Genomic DNA, 25819 nt, shown 5'->3' with positions numbered 1-25819 from the left:
GAAGGCTCGTCAAGTCTGTGAGAACGAGGTATCTAGAATTTAGATATCTATAATTTAGAGCCAGATATCTAGAATTTGTCTGTAGTCTCAGCACAGCTGTCTAATATTGTTTTAAATGCAAAATGTCCACAATATGACCCAAGACCTGCAGAACATGCCCTTTGGGACATGCAAAGAAAAAATTTCATATACCATTAAAATTGATAACACTCTTAGGCAGCTACATAAAGTGTCTATAGTAGGACTGCATCTTCTTTGCATTCCTTATTTCCCCCCATTCCTTATTTCCACAGGTGTATTGTAGTTAGAGATTTAATAATTTTGGGCTGTACTTTAGTTTCCCATGTACCTGTGCCTCCATGGGAGCTTGTTTAGATAGATATAGATATATAGATTTATACATACATACACCTAGAGATTAGATACAGCTATAGATATAGATACATAGATATCCATCTATATAGATATGTAGATGTATAGATGTATAGATATATGAAAATCTAGCTCAGCTCGGAGGCATGACGGTCTGCAGGAGATGTTGGCAGCTGCAGATGTGCTCAGCTGGCACTTCTGCTCTTAATTCTCAAGACAAACCCAAGAGGCTTTGTTGAGGAGGTCTCCATTGGTGGGAAAGCAGCTTCATGAAGGGCACTGACTTTAGGAGTCAGAGTTTTGAAACAAATTATTCCCTTTGCTGAATTGCTGTGATATTTAGCAGGTATGAATGGTTATAGTGAAACTCACTTAAGGAGAGGGTCACACACGTATGTGACGTAGCAATCAAAAACCAAAAAGACCACACAATTGGGGTGCACTTTTTGACTCTTCACTGTCCCTACTGCTAGAAGAATAGAAATGAGAACAGCAAATTCAGTTTTAAGAGTGGTGTGAAATACGAAACTAAGACTAATAGCAGAGGAATGATTGTGATTTATAAGCATGTATCTTGTTTTATTGGAGGAAACAGACTGATTACAAACGATATGAAGATCAGTTTAGTGCTTTCTCTGGGATCTTTTCACAAAGTTAATTATTTCCAATTTGCATTTTCCAATCCACTGCAGTCAGCAGGAATCTTTTCACTGATCTGAACTGACCTAACACATGCAGGGATATTTATTAAAGATGTCATAGCCAATCTTGGTTTTTTAAAATTTATCCTGGTGTTTCTACCGTTCCTTTCAGTCAGTGACTAACCAGCAGACTTCAGATAGCTTCAGAAATTGCTTGACATGATTTGATTCTGCCTGTGTTTAACATCACTCTTTAGACGGTACTAGGTGTACTTCATTATTTTCTTACTTTATTAGTACAGTCCTACTTAAAAATAAATGATGGAAAATACATAAAAACTTACACAACTTGAAATAAAAGTTTCAGAGTCATAGCCATTCAGTGGATAAGATAGGTTAAAATCTGTATTATGTGTTTCTGTACTTTTATTCTCAGCTCTAAGCTAAGTTTCTTTTTGATCCCTATATTGTTCATTGCCTTTTCTGATGTGCAGCTTTTTAAGGCAGATCTAGGGAATTCCCTATTGTAAACACTATTTTTCTCTTTGGAAAACCAACATTTTTTCTTACCCATAAATCACAGATCAAGCCAGGAGAGGATGTTTTCCCAATATCCCTTAACTGCTTTATTAAACACTGCTCAGAGTGTTATGAACAAAAATTCAGTTAATATTTTTTTTTGTGAGAAAAAGTTACCACTACTGCTGGGCTGCTGCCTGTGTTATGGTACTTATGGGTCGTTGTCGTTAATGGTTGTTTTTGTATTAGTAAAAGCCCTGGCTGGGGCGAGTTAATGGCCCTTCTCCGAGACAGTAACGGGTGGGGACCTTCCCGAACAGTGAGGAGAAGATACCTGGAGGGGGGGGGTTATGCAAAGTGACTCCAAGGACCAGAATGCTTTGTGGGACCCCCGACTCCAAACCCATGAAGAAACCCCAAAAACAACGAGCCAAATAAGAGTTGAGAGACTGGAGTGATGTCTGGACGTGAGGAGCCGAGTGCTGAACCTGCAGAGATGCGGAACACCTTCGGAGTCCCTCTCGCCCTGACCTTAGGAGTCGTCCCCGGCGGTGAGACCGGGCCGACTTGGCTGGGAGAGCTGACAACTGGAAGGGATCATCGCGCCGTAAAGGCTCCCACGACGACCTGATCCTCAGCTCTGCCCCCAGTGGACAGAGCTCTGCATATCCTCCTCCTCTGAGTCGCTTTGGGAGAGATGATGGATGCTGCAGACCCGTCGAGCCGCCCAATCCTGAGCTGATTACTTTTAATAAAAACATTAAAAAGGAGAAGAAGTCTCCTGGCCCTGTTTATTTCACAGAGTATGTAAGGATTACCATCTAACTCATGAAATGCAAGTTGGTCCGTTCAGGCTTTACTCATTATGCAGTTCTTGAGGCATAGAGATGGATTACCCACCAGTTCATGAGAAAAGCAGTTCTTGACCATACTAACTGGCAGACCAATCAGCACCGAGTAAAATCATGTTCTCCTGTGTGTTTGGGCCATCTGCTTGCCTGGAAGACACAAAATAAAAACTGATCTTTGAAGAGTTAGGTCATAATAGAATTGAAGAGTTGTTCATATTGTCTATTACTACTTTTGCCTGTCCCTTCAGGATGGTAAGAGGAACAACTTGGAGCTACTGAGAGCATTCAGCTGTTTATTGCAACTTGCAGAATGAGTTGTGAGATGAGAGAGCAAGTGTGTTTATGTACATATTTGTATATGGGGTTTAGTTACATAGACTGGTATCTGTATAGGTACAGGCCTCTTTTTTATAGGCTGTTTCTCTGCTCTGCTTCCTCCCTCACTTCCTGCTTTTGCCCCTGTGCCCCCTGTGTCCCTTGTCCCTGTGCTGGGTCCAAGCTGGCGGCCGGGCCGGGCGGAGCAGCACTTCCAGCCCCGGCTGTCCCTGGAGCGGCGGGAGCTGCCGCTGGCCCCAGGCACTGTCCCCTGAGGAGCTGCTGAAGGACGGTGAGACAGAGGGGGCTGAGGGGGCTCAGGGGGTGGTGGCGCCGAAGGGACGCTGACCCTGAGCTGCTGCTGAGGCTGAGGGCTGTGGGGCAGCCGAGGCCCATGGTGGCACTGAGGTGACAGGGAAGTGGCACAGGCTGAGGGGTGGTGGGTCTCAGGGGACGGGATGGCTCAGAAGGGACTGAGGGGGGTAAGAGGACTGTGAGGGGCTGAAGAAACTGAAGGGAGCTGGGGCTTCACCCAGAGCATGGCGGGGCTGAGGGGATGGAGGGGGCCAGCAGGGAGCACAGCAGGGACTGCAGCTCTGCCTGGCCTTGGAAGCAATTCCAGAGCCTCCACTTTTGCCACAGCTGCAAGGAAGAGCTTGAGGACAGCCGGAGACTGACGGGAGGTAGCAGGGAGGAGCTGAAGGCCAGTGCAAGAGCAGTGAACGGGGACCTGCTGCTGCCAGCCTGCAGAGAGACCGGCTGAGGCCACAGGCCCGGGGAGGCAGGCTGGGGCTGAGGCTGCTGTGGGCTGTGGCCGTGGGCACTGCCCGGCGGGGCAGGAGTGGGCCCTGCCCGTGCTGGGGCTGCTCAGCGCAGCTGCCCCGGCTGGCACAGGGGCTGTCCTTGGGTAAGGCAGCTGTTGTTAATTCAGGTTTGTCCTTTATCAACTCTGTTGCATAGAAATCACTTTTTTACAGCAGAGACTTGTGGCCGCAGCTCTCTTCACAGAGGCACAACTTCCCCAGGATTTTTCTTGGGGAAGGCAGTGAGAAAGCTCAGAGAAGAAGAAAAACAATTCTTTTTTCTGCTTGCTGCATCTATTGTTTGGCACATGTGTTATGTGGAATGTGTTATGGAGATTGTTTACCCAAAAGGGATTTGTTAATTGGAGACTGGTGATGGTGTTTGGATTGATTGACCAATTAGGTCAAAGTTGTGTTGTGACTGACTGTAATGGGTCACGGGTTTTTCTTTAGTATATTTTAGTATTAGTATAGTATAGTAGTACAGTATAATATAGTATAGCTTAATAAAGCATTTAGTCAGCCTTCTGAAATCATGGAGTCAAAGCTCACTATTCCCTGCTCAGGGGTCACACTGCTACTATAGACTAAATTAAATTCCTTAATACCAATGAGAATTTGCCAATTCAGGCTTATTAAAGGGCAAGTGTTCTGCTTTTGTGGAAAGATAATCTAGATAACTGTTTGCTGTACACCCTAGAGGGAGCTTTGCAGTTTAGGATGAAAAGCTTTGCAGTTTAGGATGAAAAGGAAAAAGTTTAGGATGAAAAGGAAAAAGCTCTTTCTCTTCAGAAGAGTCTTGAAAGAGCTTTTTGTATTGCCAGAAGCAGCTACACTGATATTGACCAGTGTGGGAAATGGATTTGTAGAGAGTTCTCAGGGCCTGACAGGAGGCTCACACAGTATGCATCCATATGCAAGCTTTGAGATAAGAAATGCTGACTTAGAAATGCTATGGAATAGAACAGATATTGTTGAGAAAGAATTGGAGCTAGAAAAAAGTTTGAAAGGATGGTCTTGTAAATAAGACTGGATACTTTGGAGAAAAAGAACTATAAAAGATGCATTGTAGTAGGACAATGAGGGGTAATTTTAGATTATTGGCTTTAAGACATCTACAGCATGGTGTGGCAAAAAAGCTGATAGGCCAAGAAACGCTTATAGGAAATAGTCTGCTTCTGGTTGTGGTAGCGTGAATGATTGTGAACATCTGTATTGTCTCACCCTTCTTATGAGACTGAAAATGGAATAAAAGTTTTTAAAATGCCTCTCAGCTGCTCCATCTGTGAGTCAGAAAAGGGTGTTGTCCAACACATTGGTATTCCCGTGTCAGAAGCAAATAACTTGACTAAACTGTCTGACCTAAAAGCCCCAAGGTAATTTTTGTGAAGTGTTGCTGAGAGAAGCACAAATCCCAGGATCATAACTCTTACAAAAAGAGAGAAGTTGGATTTCTACCCTTGTCGCTGGCTCAATCATGATGGAGATCCGACAAGGACTTGCATGTTGTTCAACATCAGGTAAGCCCTCAGGGAACATGTTAGGACACGACATGGCCAATTTACCTAGAGATGTTTATAAAAACCTCAAAGATCTGGTCAAATCTAATTCCTGTAATGTCTCAAAAACCGAGTTAAAAGACTTATTATTATATATTCAGAAGTAGTTTCCAGCTACAGATAAAACTTCCATGTTTTCACTCCCTCTTTGGGAACTATTAGGAGTGAAACTATACAATGCTTTTACCACAAACAGAGATCAAACAGCTGCTAAGTTGCTTCTGATGTGTTGTCCTACCATGATTGATATGTTTAAACATTCTACTAAACCCTCCACTTCCTCAGCTGCATCTGCACCTGCCCCCAACACTGAGTCTGAGTCCCCAGACCTCCCACCTCTGCTTCAGCTGTAACTCAAGACCCTGACATTCAGACTGGGGCTGTGACACCTCCACCCCTACCCTGGCAGTGTGCCCCCCAACTTTCACCATTCTCCAAGCCGTGTCTGGGTCCCCGCTCTGCCCCTCCAGAACATGAGAGCTCCTTGCTACTTGTGAGAAAAAGTGCGAGGAGAGAAAGAGCAAAAAAATTCTCGACACCAGTATCTTTGCTAGCAAAAGGTAGGATTTCTCTGTTAGTATTACAAAACAAACAGTCTCTAGTCATTGTGAAATCCCTCCAAGACAGTCTGTAATTTACAAGGTTGTGAGGGAGGAAAATAACAGTGATAATTCTAGTGATTCTGAACAAGAAGTTAACCTATTACATACTAGTCCCGCAAAAACAGAAAGAAAACCTACTTTACCTTCTTTTGATTCAAGAAATAATTCAAAAAGACTGTCCGATTAGGGTAAGATGAGATGTAAAGTCATACAAGATAAAACCATCTCCCAAGTGATCCCAACTTATCGATGCAAACTAACAAATTCCAAATTAATTTATTTTTAAAAAAACTTTTACCATGAATACATTCACATAGGAAATGTATTCACAACAAAAGCAAGACTTTTTAATTATAGGCAAGAACAGTAATAAAATTCTTCAACTTTCAATTTTTCCAACTGTTGTCTCAGCAAATTATAATGAAGAGCTGATGATTTCAGCTCTTACTTACAATGCTCCAATAGTAATTGAACCAAAACCAGCAATAGCTATCACTATTGCATTACCAATGAGTAGAAATAAGCAAGTTGTATGCTGAGAAATGCCTTTTGAGAGTTCTGGCCCGGTGCCTAATGTCCTTTGGATAAAACATGTCAGCAATGAACGGCCAGAGCTGACGTGCAGTCTAATGCACCTTGGTCAAACTGTTCATATTGCAGGTATGCTGGACACAGGGGCTGACATCACTGTGATTTCTCATGCATCTTGGCTATGCAATTGGAATTTGGTGACACCCATGGATGCTCTCGCAGGTATTGGAGGAGCTATCTTGTGTCTGCAAAGTGAATTCATGATTACTGTTACAGGTCCCAAGGCAAGGACAGCAACCATCCGTCCCTTCGTGGTGCAGAAGCCCATCACAGTACAGGGGAGAGACGTGTGTCCCAGTGGGGAGCAAAGATAGAAGTGGGTGTTTGACAAAAACCACAGCAATACCTGCCACTCTGAAATTATCATGGAAAACCAATCAGCCAATTTGGATTGATCAACGGTTGAGCAGAAAAAATTGAATATTCTCAAAAAATTAGTGAGTGAACAACTGCAAAAAGGCCACATCAGACCTACAAACAGTCCCTGGAATTCCCCAGTTTTTGTCATTCATAAGGCAACTTTTGATTCCTGAAGATTGCTCCATGACCTGAGGAAGATCAACAAGATCATAGAGGACATGGGGCCTCTGCAACCTGGACTTCCCTCTCTTTTGATGATTCCACAGGATTGGCCTCTTGTCATCTCTAGATGCTGACAGAGAGAAAAACAGACAACTTTCCCAGGCATTGTGCTGGGGAAGTTGTGAGAATGCTCAGAGAAAGAATTAAAACAATTATTATCTTAATCTCTGCACCTGGTATTTGTGAATATGTGGAATGTTTGTACATGTTTATGGAAAGACATTTTACCAGAAGATGTTTCTCATTAACCAGTGGTATGAGGGGCATTCAGGTTCTGGGTGAACAATCTTGTCTATAAATATGTGAAATTCCTAATAAATCTCACTTTATGCCCTCTGATCAAAGGAATCAATGTCACCTTTCTTCATCCGTTCCTAACTCAACAACAACAGTGTATCATAGGGAAACCTAGTCTTAAGTAAGAACTGTGTGTAAGGTTTCATGATGTCAAGTTTATTGATTTGAGTATAATGTAAGTACTAATAGAATAAGGAGTGGATAATGTCTTAGGTTGGAAAATGTGTCTGGGAGTATGTATTCTATTGCTGTCTGTTAGCGATAGGGCAATTATCTTCTGCTAATTGGGCCACCTGTTAAAACCAGGTGGGGCAGATTTCTTCATCTCTTCCACAACCAATCCTCCCTCCAGAAAATATACTTCTGTTAGTGGGCCACTGAATCTCACTGCATGATGAAAAAATTACATCATCCCATTGGGAGATGCTCTACCCAGGGGAAGGACCCAAGCATTCCTACCTGGATATAATCTGAGATTTGGAACACCACGGCAGCCTTTTCCCACTAGATTCCCAGAAGAGCAGCTTTTTTTTTCCACTAGATTTCCAGAAGAAGACCAAGCACATCTGCACAACCACTGGACCTTCAGAGGAAGACTACACCCTTCTACAGGATCACTGCTTCAAAAGAACCACATCCGCCACTCCAAGAAAGCTACAGCCACCATGTATTTTTGGACTGCTACCAACACCCCGACCAACAGAGTGTCAGGGCATATTCTGACTCTGTCAGTAGTTTGTTTTTGTACTAGTGCATTTGTGTTTTAATTTTCCTAATAAAGAACTACACTATTCCTACTCCCATGTCTTTGCCCAAGAGCCCCTTAATTTCAAAATGATAATTCAGAGAGAGGGAGTTTGCATTTTCCATTTCAAGGGAGGCTCCTTCTTTTCTTAGCAGACACCTGTCTTTTCAAACCAAAACACAGGGCCATGACTTTCCACAAGAGGAGTCACTTGTGTACATATCATGGACGTCTCTCAATCCTATTAAAGTATGGAAATCCTGGTTTAGAATAGACAGATATGAAACAACTTTGAGAGACAGAGACTAAAATGGCTTGTGGATTTATTACTTTTTAGGAATGGGGAAAACTACCCAAAAGGTGTTGTTTTATAACATTTTAAAATATACTACCTAAAAATTAAAAACTGCAATAAAAACAGTTATATAAATAAGTGCTTTTTAATTAGAAACACAGAAATGTGAAGATATGGATGAGATTTTCATAAAAATATGAAATCACAAAAAATATATACAGTGAACTACAATACAAAGGTAGGTAAGACTGTACTTTATTTAGATCTTGTGTTGCTGGAGAGTTTTTCTTCGGGAGAGAAACTAGTATTTCTATGAAGAACTCTCTCACATCTGATAATTAAATTTCCTTATATCTTCTAGTACTGGGTAACACATCCCGCCTGAAAGGAGCTACTGAAGGCAAAGAACTGGTTCTGCGTGGTCTGAAACTGAAGGATGAAGACCCAATACCAGCTCTGTTTCCTGTCAGGTGGGAGGGCATGTTGCTTGAGGGCACGGTAAAAGCTCTGTTTTGTCTCATGTGGGAGGATGCATCCATGGATGGCCCAATATTGGATCTGGTTGGGATCAGGTTGATGGCTGGTTCCATTGATGACCCAAAACCTGTTCTACGTGACATTGCACCGGAGGGGATGTTGATGTCAGACGCACTGTACAATCTGCCCGTGGTCACACTGGAGGATATGTTGGTGTCAGACACACTGTAGGGTCTGGCTGGTAGCACAAAGCGGGGTACGTTGGTTCCAGACACAGTGTGGACTCTGTGTCTAGGCACTCTCTGCTGTGCTAGAGTAAACAAAAGGATAAAAAACAAATCGAGAGAGAATCTATGTTTGCTGTTAAATGCTCCTTACAAGGGCATGTATGTGAAGTACTTATAAATGTTTGATCCTTAAATGCTTCTTTGAAACACATGGCACCTGATTATTATATATAGATATTTAATAGGCAAAGGACATTAGCACAAGTATCCTACCCCATAAATAGTTGGTATAGCACTTTAAATGAAGTGCTGCAAGTATTCACTTAAAGACATCTTTTATTTCTCATCATCCAAAGCTGTGTTTTTTATTCAAGGAAATAAACTTATTCTGAATGTTAATGTTTTATAAAAGAAAGAAAGGAAAAAGCCTTTGGCTTTTAAAAAGAAAAAAAGAACAAAAGAAAGAATGAAAGAAAGAATGTAATTAAACTAAGTTAGAAAAGAAAACATTCAAAAATAAGACTTACCAGCAGGGGCAGAAGTAGCAGGTGTACGGGGTGCCCTGGGTCCAAAGCTCACCTGAAATATATCTGTTCAGAGATAATACATTTACTTCAGAGAAGGTAAATTTTTAAAAGCAAGGAAACGCACAGAACTGAAATGGTTGTGTTTGCAAGAGAAGATGATTAAAAAACGTTAATGGTATATAACATAATGAAAGGAAGAAGCATTTGGCAAAAAAAAAAAAGAAAGTAAGAAAAATATTCAAAACATCAAAAACCCACCCACACACTACTGCTACTCTGGAAAACCAAAAAAATCACAAAAAGCAACCAACCAAAAAAGAACCCCAAACCAAAAATAGCCAAGCTATTGGGCACCAATGGAGAGAACCATGGTAGTAATTTTAATCCCTGTGTTAGCTTTCACCACCCCTTTCTCTTCTGATAAATGTCTCAGAATATTTCTGTTAGCGATAGTTTTAATGCTCCATTATGTTTACAATTAAGGATTGTTGTATTTAACTGCAGAAGCTGTGCAGCATGAAGGCAGATGCTGGCTAGGAACCCACATCCCACTGACTACAATTGTTTGACAAGCAGACTTACCATCATGAGCTTGTGCTGGTGCAGGAGGTGTACGAGGAACTTGGGCTGAAACCGGAAACTGAAAAGAGGCTGTTCAGAGAAAATAAAATTACTTCAGAGGAGGTACATTTTTAAAAGCAAGGAAATGCACAGATTTGAAATGGCTATAGTTGCAAGAAATTACTATTTCAAAATGTCTGCAATAGTGTTATTGCTCCATTATGTTTACAATCAAGTATTGTTGTATTTGTCTTCAGAAGTTGTGCAGCATGAAGGAAGATGCTGGCAAGGAACCTACATCCAAATGACTATAACTTCTTGACAAGCAGACTTACCATCAGGATCAGGAGTACGAGGTGAAATGGTTCCTTGGGGTACGAAGGCAAGCTGAAATGATTCTGTGTAGAGAAAGTAAATGTACTTCAGAGAAGGTGAATTTTAAAAATATGGAAATGCATGAAACTGAAATGGTTATGTTTGCAAGGGAAGGCTATTACAATGATTTATCACACAAAGAAAATAAAATAAATGCCTTCAGTAAAAAAAAAAAAAAAGTTGAAGGTAGAGATAATTTTAAAACAAAAAAATTAAACCCCCAACACCAAACCACCCAGCGGAAACACTCCCCAAAACCAAAGAACCCAACCAACCAAACCCAAACTGAAAACAAAAATTTTTCATGCAGTCAAGAACCAAAAGAAAAATTACACAAGTAATTTTAATCCCTGTGTTAGGTTTCACCATCCTCATTCTCTCCTTTAAAAAATCTCACATTTCTGTTAGCACTCGTTTTATTGCTCCTTATATTTAAAATAAAGTATTGTTTAGCATGATCTGTTCAGCATGAAGGGAAATGCTGCCTAGAAACCCGTATCCAAGAGACTATAATTTCTTGAAAAGCATACTTACCATCAGGAGAAGTAGGACTAGCAGGTGTACTGGCTGCTTGGGATGAAATTGAAGGCTGAAAATTACCTGTTGAAAAAAAGGAAGTTTTAACTAACCAAGAAACACTAAGAACTGGAATGCTTATGGTTGAAAGGAAAAGTTATTACAAAAATGTTAATGATTTAAAACAGAAAGAAAGGAAAAGGAACTTTAAAAAATGCAATTAAAAGAAATACTAAAAAAAAAGATCAAAACTAAAACACCGCCCAACCACAAGGACCACTTTGAAAAACCAAAAAGAATCCAACCAACCAAGCAGCTAAACTCAGACTAAAAAAAAAAATATCTAAGCAAATACAGGACAAGTAGGAAAAAAAAATCCTCCAGTATTAATTTTGATCCCTGTGTTAGCCTACAACATCCCCTTTCTCATCTTAAAAAGTATTATAACATTTCTGTTTGCACTAGGTTTAAAGCTCCATTGTGTTTATAATTAAGTGTTGCGGGATAGGCCTACAGAAGCTGTGCAGCATGAAGGGAGATGGCGTGCCTTAAAAGAAGGAGCAGGATGACCAGGAGGTGTACGAGCTGCTAGGGCTGAAACACGAGGCTGAATATTATCTCTTGAGGAAAAATGGGATTTACAAACCAAGGAAATGCACCGATTGGAAATGGTGATGATTGAAAAAAAAAGCCTATTACAGAATATGAATGGTTTGTAATAGAAATAAATGTAAACCAATTTTGCTATTAAAAAAAAGGAAAAAGCATGCAAGCATGCAATTAAAAGAAGTAATAAAAGGAAAAAAATCAAAATGTACACACCCACCTGTTGGAATCTATAAAGTTAGAGGGTTTTTAGGAAATAGTTAAAAAAGTATAGGTCTCAGGCTGAAGTTTTGTTAGCATTGCAGATACAGCAGAAAAGTTTCCCAAGCAGTAGAGCATACGTGACAAATTACAATAGGCCTCTGTAGAATTGGCTTTAGGATGGCAACAAGGTTATTGAAAGTATATCTTTAGAAGGTTAGCATGAATAGAGCTCTGTTCTTTGTCTCTTATGATCCAGTCTTTGTTTTAACTACCATTTCGTGTGTTTTATAAGATTGGATAGAATGCTTGTCAATATGTGTTGTTCTATGTAGGATTAGATGAAATCTAGACTGAGATGGTTTTATGTCATTCTGTATCACTCCACCTTCTCTGGCATTCCCTGTGGATCAGCAAGCTGTTAACGTCCTATCTCCATTGTCTTGAGACTGATGTGCAAATAATAAAAAAAGCTCTTCACTGGTCTGGTTCATCCAGTGTTGTCCATATCTAGACGTTTTGCCGCAGCAAGTTGGTTCCTTTCTTAAGATGTGGGTTCCTGACACAATTAGACCTATATCTACCCTTCCCCTGCAATAATACCCAATCACCTCAATCTCTCCCCATGGATGTGGGCTCTCAACACATATCCAAATAACTGTAAAGTTTTCACAAGCAGACTTATAATCAATAGCAGGAATAGGTACACGAGGTGTACTGGCTCCTTGGGGAGGCCATATAGAGTCTGTTCAGAGAAAGTGAATTTGCTTCAGAGATGGTAAATTTTAAAAAGAAAGGAGATGTATGGAATGGAAATGGTTATAGTTGGAAGGAAAGGCAATGTTGGTTCCAGAGACAGTACAGGTTCTGTAGGATGACACACCTCCAAATATGTTGCTTCCAGACTCAGTATAGTATCTGCTGGGTGACGTACTGAAGGCTGAGCCGCTTCCAGACACAGTATAGGTTCTGCCGGGTGTCATACTAAGGAGGCCTGAGTCGGTTCCAGATAGACTATAGGATCTGCTGGGTGATGAAGTGAAGACTGAGTCGCTTCCAGACACAGTATAGGTTCTGCCGGGTGTCATACTACTGTAGTCTGAGTCGGTTTCAGACACAGTATAGGTTCTATATCTTGGATGTCCCCAGAATGCTGGAATAAAAAAAAATGAATAGAAGCAAATCAGGAGAGAATCTACATTTGCTGTTTAATAGCTCTGACAAGAGTAAGTGTTTGAAGTACTTACAACTGCTTGCTCGTTATCTTAATTGCTTATTTTAAAGACATGGATATAAATATTCTGTATTATTCCTTAATAGACAAAGGACATTATCACAACTGTCTTGCCCTAGGAAGTATTGTAATCAGACGTTGTTTGAAGTTCTACATATTCTCACAGACATATTTTTCCCCTCATCCTTATAAATTCTAGGGTGTGGTTTTTAATCAAGGAAAGCTACTTCTTCTATAGTTGGATAAAAATTTTAATCCCTGTGTTAGTTACAACACTTCTTTCTTGTGTGAAGAATGTCTCAGAACATTCCTCTTTGCACTAGGTGAATTGCTCCATTATTGTTATACTAAACTGTTGCTGTATTTGCCTACAGAAGCTGTGCAGCATCAAGGGAGATGCTGGCTAGGAATCCACATCCCAGTGACTACAGTGATTGCTCTCTTGAAGAAGAGACTTACCAGCAGGACCAGGGCCAGGACCCGGACCAGGACCCAGACCAGGCCCAGGACCAGGCCAAGGAGCAGGAACTGGAGCAGGAGCAGGAGCAGGAGCTGGAGGTCTAGGAGCTGCTAGACATGAAAAGTGAAGCTAAATATTATTTCTTGAGTAAAAGTAAGATTTAAAAACCACGGCGATGCACATTGGAAATGGTTATGGTTGAAAAGAAAGGCTATAAAAAATAAAAATATTTTACAATAGAAAAATAGGAAAAACAATCTTGTTATTAAAAAAAAAAAAACTTTAAAAGAAGCAATGAAAGAAAAAATTTAAAAATCAAACAACCACCCACCCACTTCAACAGCTCCCGAAAACTAAAAAGTCCAACCAACCAAGCACCCAAACCCAACGTAAAACCAAACAAACCCAGAAGTATAAAGAGACCAATGGAAAAAACTTTCCAATAAAAATTTTAAACCCTGTGTTAGTTTCCACCATCCTATTAAACTTCTCTAAAGAGATCATAAGATTTCTGTTTGCACTAGGTATAATGCTCCATTATGTTTACAATGAAGTGTTGCTGTATTTGCATACAGGAGCTGTGCAGCATGAAGAGAGATGTTGGCTAGCAACCCACATGCCAGTGACTGCAAATTGCTTGAAAAAGAGACTTACCAGCAGGAGCGGGAGCCAGACCAGGACCAGGAGCAGGGCCAGGATGACCAGGAGGTGTACGAGCCGCTTGGGGTGAAACATGAGACTGAATATTATCTCCTGAGGAAAAATAGGATTTACAAGCAAAGGAAATGCACCCATTGCAAATGATTATGGTTGAAAAGAAAGGCTGTTACACAATATGAATGGTTTGTAATAGAAATAAAGGAAAACCACTTTTGCAATAAAAAAAAAAAAAAGGAAAAAGCATGCAAGCATGCAATTAAAAGAAGTAATAAAAGGAAAAAAATCAAAATGCAAACACCCACTTCAACCAGTCCCCTAGGATGTGGGCTCTCAACCCACATCCAAATCACTATAATGTTTTCACAAGCAGACTTACCACCAGCAGCAGGAATAGGAGCACGAGGTGTACTGGCTCCTTGGGGAGGCCCTATGGAGTCTATTCAGAGAAAGTGAATTTGATTCAGAGATGGTAAATTTTAAAAAGAAAGCAGATGCAAAGAATTGAAATGGTTATAGTTGGAAGGAAAGGCAATGTTGGTTCCAGAGACAGTACAGGTTCTGTAGGATGACACACCTCCAAATATGTTGCTTCCAGAAGCAGTATAGTATCTGCTGGGTGATTCGCCCTCAGACGCAGTATAGTATCTGCTGGTAGAGTCACCTTCGGACGCAGTATAGTATCTGCTGGGTGAGTTGCCTTCAGATGCAGTATAGTATCTGCTGGGTGACGTACTGAAGGCTGAGCCGCTTCCAGACACAGTATAGGTTCTGCCGGGTGTCATACTAAGGAGGCCTGAGTCGGTTCCAGATAGACTATAGGATCTGCTGGGTGATGAAGTGAAGACTGAGTCGCTTCCAGACACAGTATAGGTTCTGCCGGGTGTCATACTACTGTAACCTGAGTCGGTTTCAGACACAGTATAGGTTCTATATCTTGGACGTCCCCAGAATGCTGGAATAAAAGAAAATTAACATAAACAAATCAGGAGAGAATCTACATTTGCTGTTAAATTGCTCTGACGAGACTACGTATTTGAAGTATTTACAACTGCCTGCTCCTTGTCTTAATTGCTTATTTGAAGACATGGCATAAAAATATTCTTTATTAATCCTTAATAGGCAAACGATATTATCACAAGTATCTTGCCCTAGGAATTATTGTAATCAGACGTTGTTTGAAGTTCTACATATTCTCACAGACATATTTTTCCTCTCGTCCTTATAAATTCTAATGTGTGTTTTTTAATCAAGGAAACCAGAAGCTTCTACAGTCTTGACAGAAATTTTTATCCCTGTGTTAGTTACACCACTTCTTTCTTGCGTGAAGAATGTCTCAGACCATTTCTCTTTGCACTAGGTGAATTGCTCCATTATCGTTATACTAAAGTATTGCTGTATTTGCCTACAGAAGCTTTGCAGCGTGAAGGGAGATGCTGGCTAGGAAGCCACATCCCAATGACTACAGTGATTGCTCTCTTGAAGAAGAGACTTACCAGCAGGACCAGGACCCGGACCAGGACCAGGACCAGGACCAGGACCCGGACCAGGACCAGGACCAGGACCAGGACCAGGACCAGGACCAGGACCAGGACCAGGAACGAGAGCAGGAACTGGAGCAGGAGCAGGACCAGGAGCTTGAAGTCTAGGAATTGCTAGGGGTGAGACATGAGGCGAAATTTATTTCTTGAGTTAAAGTAACATTTAAAAACTGAGTCAATTAACAGATTGGAAATGGTTATGATTGAAAGTAAAGGCTATTAAAAAATAAGAATGGTTTATAAAAGAAAAATTGGAAAAACTATTCTGTAAATTAAAAAAAAAGTTTTTAAAAGAAGCATTTAAATAAGAAAATAAAAAATCAAACACCCACACACCCACCTCAACCACTCCCCAAAACCAAAAATTTCCAAGCAACCAAACATCCAAACCCAAATAAAACCAAACCAAACACACAAGGACAAGCAGACCAATGGAAAAAGTTTCCAGTAATAACTTTAAACCCTGTGTTAGCTTCCACCATTGCCTTTCTCTTCTCTAGAAAGTATCATAACATTTCTGTTTGCGCTAGGTGTAATGCTACATTACGTTTACAATGAAGTGTTGCTGTATTTGCCTACAGAAGCCGCACAGCTTGAAGAGAGATGCTGGCTAGGAATCCACATGCCAGTGACTACAATTGCTTGAAAAAGAGACTTACCAGCAGGAGCGGGAGCCAGACCAGGCCCAGGCCCAGGCCCGGGCCCAGGCCCACGACCAGGACCAGGAGGACCAGGAGGTGTATGAGCTGCTTGGGGTAAAACACAAGGCTGAATATTATCTCTTGAGGAAAAATGGGATTTAGAAACCATGGAAATGCACCAATTGGAAATGGTTAGGGTTGAAAAAAAAAGCCTATTAGAGAATATGAATGGTTTGTAATAGAAATAAATGAAAACAAATTTTGCAATTAAAAAAAAGGAAAACGCAAAGAAGCATGCAATTAAAAGAAGTAATAAAAGGAAAAATATCAAAATGCAAACACCCACCCAACCACCTCAATCTCTCCCCATGGATGTGGTCTCTCAACTCATATCCAAATGGTTCTAATATTTTCAGAAGCAGACTTATAGTCAATACCACGAATAGGAGCACGAGGTGTACTGGCTCTTTGGGGATGCCCTATGGAGTCTGTTCAGAGAAAGTGAATTTGCTTCAGAGATAGTAAATTTTAAAAAGAAAGCAGATGCATAGAATTGAAATGGTTATAGTTGGAAGGAAAGGCAATGTTGGTTCCAGAGACAGTACAGGTTCTGTAGGATGACACACCTCCAAATATGTTGCTTCCAGACTCAGTATAGTATCTGCTGGGTGACGTACTGAAGGCTGAGCCGCTTCCAGACACAGTATAGGTTCTGCCGGGTGTCATACTAAGGAGGCCTGAGTCGGTTCCAGATAAACTATAGGATCTGCTGGGTGATGAACTGAAGACTGAGTCACTTCCAGACACAGTATAGGTTCCATCGGGGGTCATACTACTGTAGTCTGAGTCGGTTTCAGACACAGTATAGGTTCTATATCTTGGACGTCCCCAGAATGCTGGAATAAATAAAATGAATAGAAGCAAATCAGGAGAGAATCTACATTTGCTGTTAAATAGGTCTGTGTACGTATTTGAAGTACTTAAAAATGTTTGCTCCATGTCTTAATTGCTTATTTGAAAGACACAGCATATAAATATTCTATATTGGTCCTTAATAGACAAATGACATTAGCACAAGTATCTTGCCCTAGGAATTATTGTAATCAGACGTTGTTTGAAGTTCTACATATTCTCACAGACATATTTTTCCTCTCGTCCTTATAAATTCTAATGTGTGTTTTTTAATCAAGGAAACCAGAAGCTTCTACAGTCTTGACAGAAATTTTTATCCCTGTGTTAGTTACACCACTTCTTTCTTGCGTGAAGAATGTCTCAGACCATTTCTCTTTGCACTAGGTGAATTGCTCCATTATCGTTATACTAAAGTGTTGCTGTATTTGCCTACAGAAGCTGTGCAGCGTGAAGGGAGATGCTGGCTAGGAAGCCACATCCCAATGACTACTATTGCTTGAACAAGAGACTTACCAGCAGGACGAGGACCAGGCCCAGGACCAGGCCCAGGAGCAGGAACGGGAGCAGGAACTGGAGCAGGAGGAGCAGGAGGTCTATAAGCTGCTAGGGGTGAAGCGCGAGACTGTATACTATCTCTTGATCAAAAGTAATATTTAAAAACCAAGGCAATGCACAGATTGGAAATGGTTATGGTTGAAACGAAAGGCAATTAAAAAATAAGAATGGTTTGTAAGAGAAATAAAGAAAAAACAATTTGAAATGAAATTTGAAACTGAAATGCAATTTGAAACAATTTGACAAAAAAATTGAAACAATTGGAAAAATAAAACTTTCCAATAATAATTTTAAACTCTCTGTTAGACATCACCATCCTCTTACTATTCTCTAAAAAAGTATTATAACATTTCTGTTCGCCATATTTGTAATGCTCCATTACGTTTCCAGTGAAGCCTTGCTGTATTGGTATACAGAAGCTGTGCAGCATGAAGAGAGATGCTGGCAAGGAACCCATATCCCAGTGAGTACAGGAAAAAGAGACTCACCAGCAGGAGCAGGAGCAGGAGCAGGATGACCAGGAGGTGTATGAGCTGCTTGGGAGGAAAACATGAGGCTGAATATTATCTCTTGAGGAAAAATAGGATTTATAAACCATGGAAATGCACTGATTGGAAATGATTATGTTTAAAAAGAAAGGTGATTACAGAATATGAATGGTATGTAATAGAAATACAGGAAAAACAACTTTGCAATTCAAAAAGGAAAAAAAAAAGGCAAGCAAGCAAGCATTCAATTAAAAGAAGTAGAAAAGGAAAAAAATCAAAATGCACACACCCACCCACCCAGCTCAACCAGTCTGCTTGGATGTGGGATCTCAACCCACATCCAAATCACTATAACGTTTTCACAAGCAGACTTACCACCAACAGCAGGAATAGGAGCACGAGGTGTACTGGCTCCTTGGGGAGGCCCTATGGAGTCTGTTCAGAGAAAGTGAATTTGCTTCAGAGATGGTAAATTTTAAAAAGAAAGGAGATGTATGGAATGGAAATGCTTGTAGTTGGAAGGAAAGGCAGTGTTGGTTCCAGAGACAGTACAGGTTCTGTAGGATGACACACCTCCAAATATGTTGCTTCCAGAAGCAGTATAGTATCTGCTGGGTGACGTACTGAAGAATGAGTTGCCTTCAGATGCAGTATAGTATCTGCTGGGTGAGTCACCTTCAGATGCAGTATAGTATCTGCTGGGTGACGTACTGAAGGCTGAGCCGCTTCCAGACACAGTATAGGTTCTGCCGGGTGTCATACTAAGGAGGCCTGAGTCGGTTCCAGATAGACTATAGGATCTGCTGGGTGATGAAGTGAAGACTGAGTCGCTTCCAGACACAGTATAGGTTCTGCCGGGTGTCATACTACTGTAACCTGAGTCGGTTTCAGACACAGTATAGGTTCTATATCTTGGACGTCCCCAGAATGCTGGAATAAAAAAAAAATGAATAGAAGCAAATCAGGAGAGAATCTACATTTGCTGTTAAATTGCTCTGACAAGACTACATATTTGAAGTATTTACAACTGTCTGCCTCTTAATTATTATTTGAAAGACATGGCATATATCTTCTATATTAATATTCTATATTAATCCTTAATAGACAAAGGACATTATCACAACTGTCTTGCCCTAGGAAGTATTGTAAGCAGACATTGTTTAAAGTTCTACATATTCTCACAGACATATTTTTCCCCTCGTCCTTATAAATTCTAGGGGTGGTTTTTAATCAAGGAAAGCTACTTCTTCTATAGTTGGACAAAAACTTTAATCCCTGTGTTAGTTACACCACCCCTTTCTTGTGTGAAGAATGTCTCAGACCATTTCTCTTTGCACTAGGTGAATTGCTCCATTATCGTTATACTAAAGTGTTGCTGTATTTGCCTACAGAAGCTGTGCAGCATCAAGGGAGATGCTGGCTAGGAATCCACATCCCAGTGACTACAGTGATTGCTCTCTTGAAGAAGAGACTTACCAGCAGGACCAGGGCCAGGACCCGGACCAGGACCAGGACCAGGAGCAGCAACGAGAGCAGGAACTGGAGCAGGACCAGGAGCAGCTGGAGGTCTATGAGCTGCTGGGGGTGAAACACGAGGCTTAATATTATCTCTTCTATTAAGATTTAAGGACCAAGGAAATGAAAAGATTGGAAATGGTTATGATTGAAATGAATGATGATTAAATATATGAATGGTTTGTAACAGAAAAATAGAAAAACAAATCTTTTATTAAAAATAAAAGAGTATTAAAATAAGCATTTAAATACAAAATAAAAAATCAAACACCCACACACCCACCTCAACCACTCCCCAAAACCAAAAGAATCCAAGCAACCAAGCATCCAAACCCAAAGAAAAACCAAAGCAAACCCACAAGGACATAGCAACAAATGGAAAAAATTTCCAATAATAATTTTAAACCCTATGTTTGCTTCCACCTACAGCTTTCCCTTCTCTTTAAAGTATCATAACATTTCTGTTTGCACTAGTTGTAATGCTCCATTATGTTTACAATGAAGTGTTGCTGTATTTGCCTACAGAAGCCGTACAGCTTGAAGGAGATGCTGGCTAGCAATCCACATCCCAGTCACTACAACTGCCTGAAAAAACTTACCAGCAGGAGCTGGAGCCGGAGCAGGACCAGGAGCAGGAGCAGGCCCAGGCCCAGGCCCAGGCCCTGGACCAGGACCAGGCCCAGGATTAGGAGGACCAGGAGGTGTACGAGCTGCTTGGGGTGAAACATGAGGCTGAATATTATCTCTTGAGGAAAAATAGGATTTACAAACCACAGAAATCCAGTGATTGGAAATGGTTATGTTTGAAAGGAAAGGCTATTACAGAATATGAATGGTTTGTAATAGAAAAAGAGGAAAAACAATTTTGCTATTAAAAAAAAAAAAAAAAACAGTAATCAAGCAAGCATGCAATTAAAAGACGTAATAAAATGAAAAAAAATTCAAAATGCAAACACCCACCCACCCAGCTCAACCACTCCCCATGGATGTGGGCTCTCAACCCACATCCAGATGGCACTAATATTTTCAGAAGCAGACTTATAACCAATAGTAGGAATAGGAGCACGAGGTGTACTGGCTCCTTGGGGAGGCCCAAAGGAGTTGAGTCAGAGATAGTAAATTTACTTCAGAAATGGTAAATTTTAAAAAGAAAGGAGATGCATAGAATGGAAGTGTTGGTTCCAGAGACAGTACAGATTCTGTAGGATGACACACCGGCAAATATGTTGCTTCCAGACGCGGTATAGTATCTGCTGGGTGATTCGCCTTCAGATGCAGTATAGTATCTGCTGGTTGAGTCACCTTCAGATGCAGTATAGTATCTGCTGGGTGACGTACTGAAGGCTGAGCCGCTTCCAGACACAGTATAGGTTCTGCCGGGTGTCATACTAAGGAGGCCTGAGTCGGTTCCAGATAAACTATAGGATCTGCTGGGTGATGAACTGAAGACTGAGTCGCTTCCAGACACAGTATAGGTTCCGTCGGGGGTCATGCTACTGTAGTCTGAGTCGCTTTCAGACACAGTATAGGTTCTATATCTTGGACGTCCCCAGAATGCTGGAATAAATAAAAATTAGAAGAAACAAATCAGGAGAGAATCTACATTTACTGTTTAAAACCTCTGACAAGAGTAAGTATTTGAGATACTTACAACTGCCTGCTCCTTGTCTTAATTGCTTATTTGAAAGACATTTCATATAAATATTCTATATTAATCCTTAATAGACAAAGGACATTAGCACAAGTATCTTGCCCTAGGAATTATTGTAATCAGACGTTGTTTGAAGTTCTACATATTCTCGCAGACATATTATACCTCTCATGCTTATAATTTCTCCAGTGTGTTTTTTAATCAAGGAAAGCAACTTCTCCTACAGTCTGACAAAATTTTTTTATCCCTGTATTATTTACACCAATTCTTTCTTGTGTGAAGAATGTGTCAGAACATTTCTCTTTGCACGAGCTGAATTGCTCCATTATCGTTATACTAAAGTGTTGCTGTATTTTCCTACAGAAGTTTTGCAGCGTGAAGGGAGATGTTGGCTAGGAATCCACATCCCAATGACTACAATTGCTTGAAGAAGAGACTTACCAGCAGCACGAGGTCCAGGCCCAGGACCAGGCCCAGGAGCAGGAACGGGAGCAGGAACGTGAGCAGGAACTGGAGCAGGAGCAGGAGCAGGAGCAGGAGCAGGAGCAGGAGGTCTATGAGCTGCTAGGGGTGAAGCACGAGGCTATATATTATCTCTTGATCAAAAGTAATATTTAAAAACCAAGGCAATGCACAGATTGGAAATGGTTATGGTTGAAACGAAAGGCTATTTAAAAATAAGAATGGTTTGTAAGAGAAATAAAGAAAAAACAATTTGAAATGAAATTTAAAAAATTAAATACAATTTGTAACAATTTGTAAAACAAAAAAAAATTGAAACAATTAGAAAAGTAAAACTTTCCAATAATAATTTTAAACTCTCTGTTAGACATCGTCTTCCCCTTACTATTCTCTAAAAAAGTATTATAACATTTCTGTTCGCCATATTTGTAATGCTCCATTACGTTTCCAGTGAAGCCTTGCTGTATTGGTATACAGAAGCTGTGCAGCGTGAAGAGAGATGCTGGGTAGGAACCCACATCCCAGTGAGTACAATTGCAGGAAAAAGACACTCACCAGCAGGAGCAGGAGCCGGACCTGGAGCAGGACCAGGACCAGGATGACGAGGAGGTGTATGAGCTGCTTGGGGTGAAACATGAGGCTGAATATTATCTCTTGAGGAAAAATGGGATTTACAAACCAAGGAAATGCACTGATTGGAAATGGTTATGTTTGAATAACGTAATAAAAGGAAAAAAATCAAAATGCACACACCCACCCACCCAGCTCAACCAGTCCGCTTGCATGTGGGATCTCAACCCACATCCAAATCACTATAACGTTTTCACAAGCAGACTTACCACCAACAGCAGGAATAGGAGCACGAGGTGTACTGGCTCCTTGGGGAGGCCCTATGGAGTCTGTTCAGAGAAAGTGAATTTGCTTCAGAGATGGTAATTTTAAAAAGAAAGGAGATGTATGGAATGGAAGAGCTTGTAGTTGGAAGGAAAGGCAATGTTGGTTCCAGAGACAGTACAGGTTCTGTAGGATGACACACCTCCAAATATGTTGCTTCCAGATGCAGTATAGTATCTGCTGGGTGAGTTGCCTTCAGACGCTGTATAGTACCTGCTGGTAGAGTCACCTTCGGACGGAGTATAGTATCTGCTGGGTGAGTCACCTTCAGATGCAGTATAGTATCTGCTGGGTGACGTACTGAAGGCTGAGCCGCTTCCAGACACAGTATAGGTTCTGCCGGGTGTCATACTAAGGAGGCCTGAGTCGGTTCCAGATAGACTATAGGATCTGCTGGGTGATGAAGTGAAGACTGAGTCGCTTCCAGACACAGTATAGGTTCTGCCGGGTGTCATACTACTGTAACCTGAGTCGGTTTCAGACACAGTATAGGTTCTATATCTTGGACGTCCCCAGAATGCTGGAATAAAAAAAAAATGAATAGAAGCAAATCAGGAGAGAATCTACATTTGCTGTTAAATTGCTCTGACAAGACTACATATTTGAAGTATTTACAACTGTCTGCCTCTTAATTATTATTTGAAAGACATGGCATATATCTTCTATATTAATATTCTATATTAATCCTTAATAGACAAAGGACATTATCACAACTGTCTTGCCCTAGGAAGTATTGTAAGCAGACATTGTTTAAAGTTCTACATATTCTCACAGACATATTTTTCCCCTCGTCCTTATAAATTCTAGGGGTGGTTTTTAATCAAGGAAAGCTACTTCTTCTATAGTTGGACAAAAACTTTAATCCCTGTGTTAGTTACACCACCCCTTTCTTGTGTGAAGAATGTCTCAGACCATTTCTCTTTGCACTAGGTGAATTGCTCCATTATCGTTATACTAAAGTGTTGCTGTATTTGCCTACAGAAGCTGTGCAGCATCAAGGGAGATGCTGGCTAGGAATCCACATCCCAGTGACTACAGTGATTGCTCTCTTGAAGAAGAGACTTACCAGCAGGACCAGGGCCAGGACCCGGACCAGGACCAGGACCAGGAGCAGCAACGAGAGCAGGAACTGGAGCAGGACCAGGAGCAGCTGGAGGTCTATGAGCTGCTGGGGGTGAAACACGAGGCTTAATATTATCTCTTCTATTAAGATTTAAGGACCAAGGAAATGAAAAGATTGGAAATGGTTATGATTGAAATGAATGATGATTAAATATATGAATGGTTTGTAACAGAAAAATAGAAAAACAAATCTTTTATTAAAAATAAAAGAGTATTAAAATAAGCATTTAAATACAAAATAAAAAATCAAACACCCACACACCCACCTCAACCACTCCCCAAAACCAAAAGAATCCAAGCAACCAAGCATCCAAACCCAAAGAAAAACCAAAGCAAACCCACAAGGACATAGCAACAAATGGAAAAAATTTCCAATAATAATTTTAAACCCTATGTTTGCTTCCACCTACAGCTTTCCCTTCTCTTTAAAGTATCATAACATTTCTGTTTGCACTAGTTGTAATGCTCCATTATGTTTACAATGAAGTGTTGCTGTATTTGCCTACAGAAGCCGTACAGCTTGAAGGAGATGCTGGCTAGCAATCCACATCCCAGTCACTACAACTGGCTGAAAAGAAAACTTACCAGCAGGAGCTGGAGCCGGAGCAGGACCAGGAGCAGGAGCAGGCCCAGGCCCAGGCCCAGGCCCTGGACCAGGACCAGGCCCAGGATTAGGAGGACCAGGAGGTGTACGAGCTGCTTGGGGTGAAACATGAGGCTGAATATTATCTCTTGAGGAAAAATAGGATTTACAAACCACAGAAATCCAGTGATTGGAAATGGTTATGTTTGAAAGGAAAGGCTATTACAGAATATGAATGGTTTGTAATAGAAAAAGAGGAAAAACAATTTTGCTATTAAAAAAAAAAAAAAAAAAAAAAACAGTAATCAAGCAAGCATGCAATTAAAAGACGTAATAAAAGGAAAAAAAATTCAAAATGCAAACACCCACCCACCCAGCTCAACCACTCCTCATGGATGTGGGCTCTCAACCCACATCCAGATGGCACTAATATTTTCAGAAGCAGACTTATAACCAATAGCAGGAATAGGAGCACGAGGTGTACTGGCTCCTTTGGGAGGCCCAAAGGAGTTGAGTCAGAGATAGTAAATTTACTTCAGAAATGGTAAATTTTAAAAAGAAAGGAGATGCATAGAATGGAAGTGTTGGTTCCAGAGACAGTACAGATTCTGTAGGATGACACACCGGCAAATATGTTGCTTCCAGACGCGGTATAGTATCTGCTGGGTGATTCGCCCTCAGACGCAGTATAGTATCTGCTGGTAGAGTCACCTTCAGATGCAGTATAGTATCTGCTGGGTGAGTCGCCTTCAGATGCAGTATAGTATCTGCTGGGTGACGTACTGAAGGCTGAGCCGCTTCCAGACACAGTATAGGTTCTGCCGGGTGTCATACTAAGGAGGCCTGAGTCGGTTCCAGATAAACTATAGGATCTGCTGGGTGATGAAGTGAAGACTGAGTCGCTTCCAGACACAGTATAGGTTCCGTCGGGGGTCATACTACTGTAGTCTGAGTCGGTTTCAGACACAGTATAGGTTCTATATCTTGGACGTCCCCAGAATGCTGGAATAAATAAAAATGAATAGAAGCAAATCAGGAGAGAATCTACATTTGCTGTTTAATAGCTCTGACAAGAGTAAGTATTTGAGGTACTTACAACTGTTTGCTCCTTGTCTTAATTGCTTATTTTAAAGACATTTCATATAAATAGTCTATATTCGTCCTTAATAGACAAAGGACATTAGCACAAGTATCTTGCCCTAGGAAGTATTGTAAGACGTTGTTTGAAGTTTTACATATTCTCGCAGACATATTATACCTCTCATGCTTATAATTTCTCTAGTGTGTTTTTTAATCAAGGAAAGCAACTTCTCCTACAGTCTGACAAAAATATTTCATCCCTGTATTATTTACACCACCCCTTCTTGTATGAAGAATGTCTCAAAGAATTTCTCTTTGCACGAGCTGAATTGCTCCATTATCGTTATACTAAAGTGTTGCTG

General features: G+C 40.8%; 3 protein-coding genes across 4 annotated transcripts; all 3 read right to left on the bottom strand.

The window, feature by feature from the left end:
* Positions 1 to 8317: 8317 nt before the first annotated feature.
* LOC134432185 (mucin-2-like) lies at positions 8318 to 14070 on the bottom strand. Its single transcript, XM_063180688.1, has 8 exons — positions 14011 to 14070; positions 13356 to 13466; positions 12546 to 12815; positions 10874 to 10939; positions 10300 to 10362; positions 9986 to 10054; positions 9404 to 9466; positions 8318 to 8959 (listed from the first exon to the last, which is right to left on the bottom strand). The coding sequence occupies exons 3-8, from the start codon at positions 12748 to 12750 to the stop codon at positions 8511 to 8513; spliced, it is 915 nt and encodes a 304-aa protein (XP_063036758.1). The 5' UTR covers positions 12751 to 12815; positions 13356 to 13466; positions 14011 to 14070; the 3' UTR covers positions 8318 to 8510.
* Positions 14071 to 16723: 2653 nt separating this feature from the next.
* On the bottom strand, positions 16724 to 21862 carry LOC134432559 (skin secretory protein xP2-like). Its single transcript, XM_063181404.1, has 9 exons — positions 21758 to 21862; positions 20881 to 21222; positions 20265 to 20375; positions 19627 to 19728; positions 18724 to 19080; positions 18526 to 18585; positions 18151 to 18195; positions 17621 to 17707; positions 16724 to 17091 (listed from the first exon to the last, which is right to left on the bottom strand). The coding sequence occupies exons 2-9, from the start codon at positions 21155 to 21157 to the stop codon at positions 16724 to 16726; spliced, it is 1407 nt and encodes a 468-aa protein (XP_063037474.1). The 5' UTR covers positions 21158 to 21222; positions 21758 to 21862.
* Positions 21863 to 22098: 236 nt separating this feature from the next.
* Positions 22099 to 25361, bottom strand: LOC134431789 (mucin-1-like). Of its 2 annotated transcripts, XM_063179979.1 has the most exons (4): positions 25002 to 25361; positions 24380 to 24490; positions 23739 to 23840; positions 22099 to 23192 (listed from the first exon to the last, which is right to left on the bottom strand). In XM_063179979.1, the coding sequence occupies exons 1-4, from the start codon at positions 25312 to 25314 to the stop codon at positions 22717 to 22719; spliced, it is 1002 nt and encodes a 333-aa protein (XP_063036049.1). In that variant the 5' UTR covers positions 25315 to 25361; the 3' UTR covers positions 22099 to 22716. The 2 variants fall into 2 exon arrangements, with proteins under 2 accessions (XP_063036049.1, XP_063036050.1); XM_063179980.1 differs by lacking the exon at positions 25002 to 25361 and having other exon boundaries at positions 24380 to 24647.
* Between the last annotated feature and the right edge of the window lie 458 nt (positions 25362 to 25819).

Source organism: Melospiza melodia, chromosome Z, assembly GCF_035770615.1.
Source record: "Melospiza melodia melodia isolate bMelMel2 chromosome Z, bMelMel2.pri, whole genome shotgun sequence".
Classification (NCBI taxonomy): Eukaryota; Metazoa; Chordata; class Aves; order Passeriformes; family Passerellidae; genus Melospiza; species Melospiza melodia.
This window is presented reverse-complemented; position numbering and strand designations above follow the sequence as displayed.

Bases quoted from the DNA above. Each gene is read 5' to 3' on its own strand.
- LOC134432185 (XM_063180688.1), bottom strand. From the start codon at position 12,750: ATGACACCCGGCAGAACCTATACTGTGTCTGGAAGCGACTCAGTCTTC. The intron at 10,940-12,545 runs GTGTGTCATCCT...TTTTTTCAACAG, and splicing joins TGGAAGCAACATATTTGGAG to GTAATTTTCAGCCTTCAATT. The intron at 10,363-10,873 runs GTAAGTATGCTT...TTCTCTACACAG, and splicing joins TAGTCCTACTTCTCCTGATG to AATCATTTCAGCTTGCCTTC.
- LOC134432559 (XM_063181404.1), bottom strand. From the start codon at position 21,157: ATGACCCCCGACGGAACCTATACTGTGTCTGGAAGCGACTCAGTCTTC. The intron at 18,586-18,723 runs GTGTGTCATCCT...TTCTCTGAACAG, and splicing joins TGGAAGCAACATATTTGGAG to ACTCCATAGGGCCTCCCCAA. The intron at 18,196-18,525 runs GTAAGTCTGCTT...CCTCCCAAGCAG, and splicing joins TCCTATTCCTGCTGTTGGTG to CTCATACACCTCCTGGTCAT.
- LOC134431789 (XM_063179979.1), bottom strand. From the start codon at position 25,314: ATGACCCCCGACGGAACCTATACTGTGTCTGGAAGCGACTCAGTCTTC. The intron at 23,841-24,379 runs GTAAGTTTTCTT...TTTCACCCCCAG, and splicing joins TCCGGCTCCAGCTCCTGCTG to CAGCTCATAGACCTCCAGCT. The intron at 23,193-23,738 runs GTAAGTCTCTTC...TTTTTATTCCAG, and splicing joins TCCTGGCCCTGGTCCTGCTG to CATTCTGGGGACGTCCAAGA.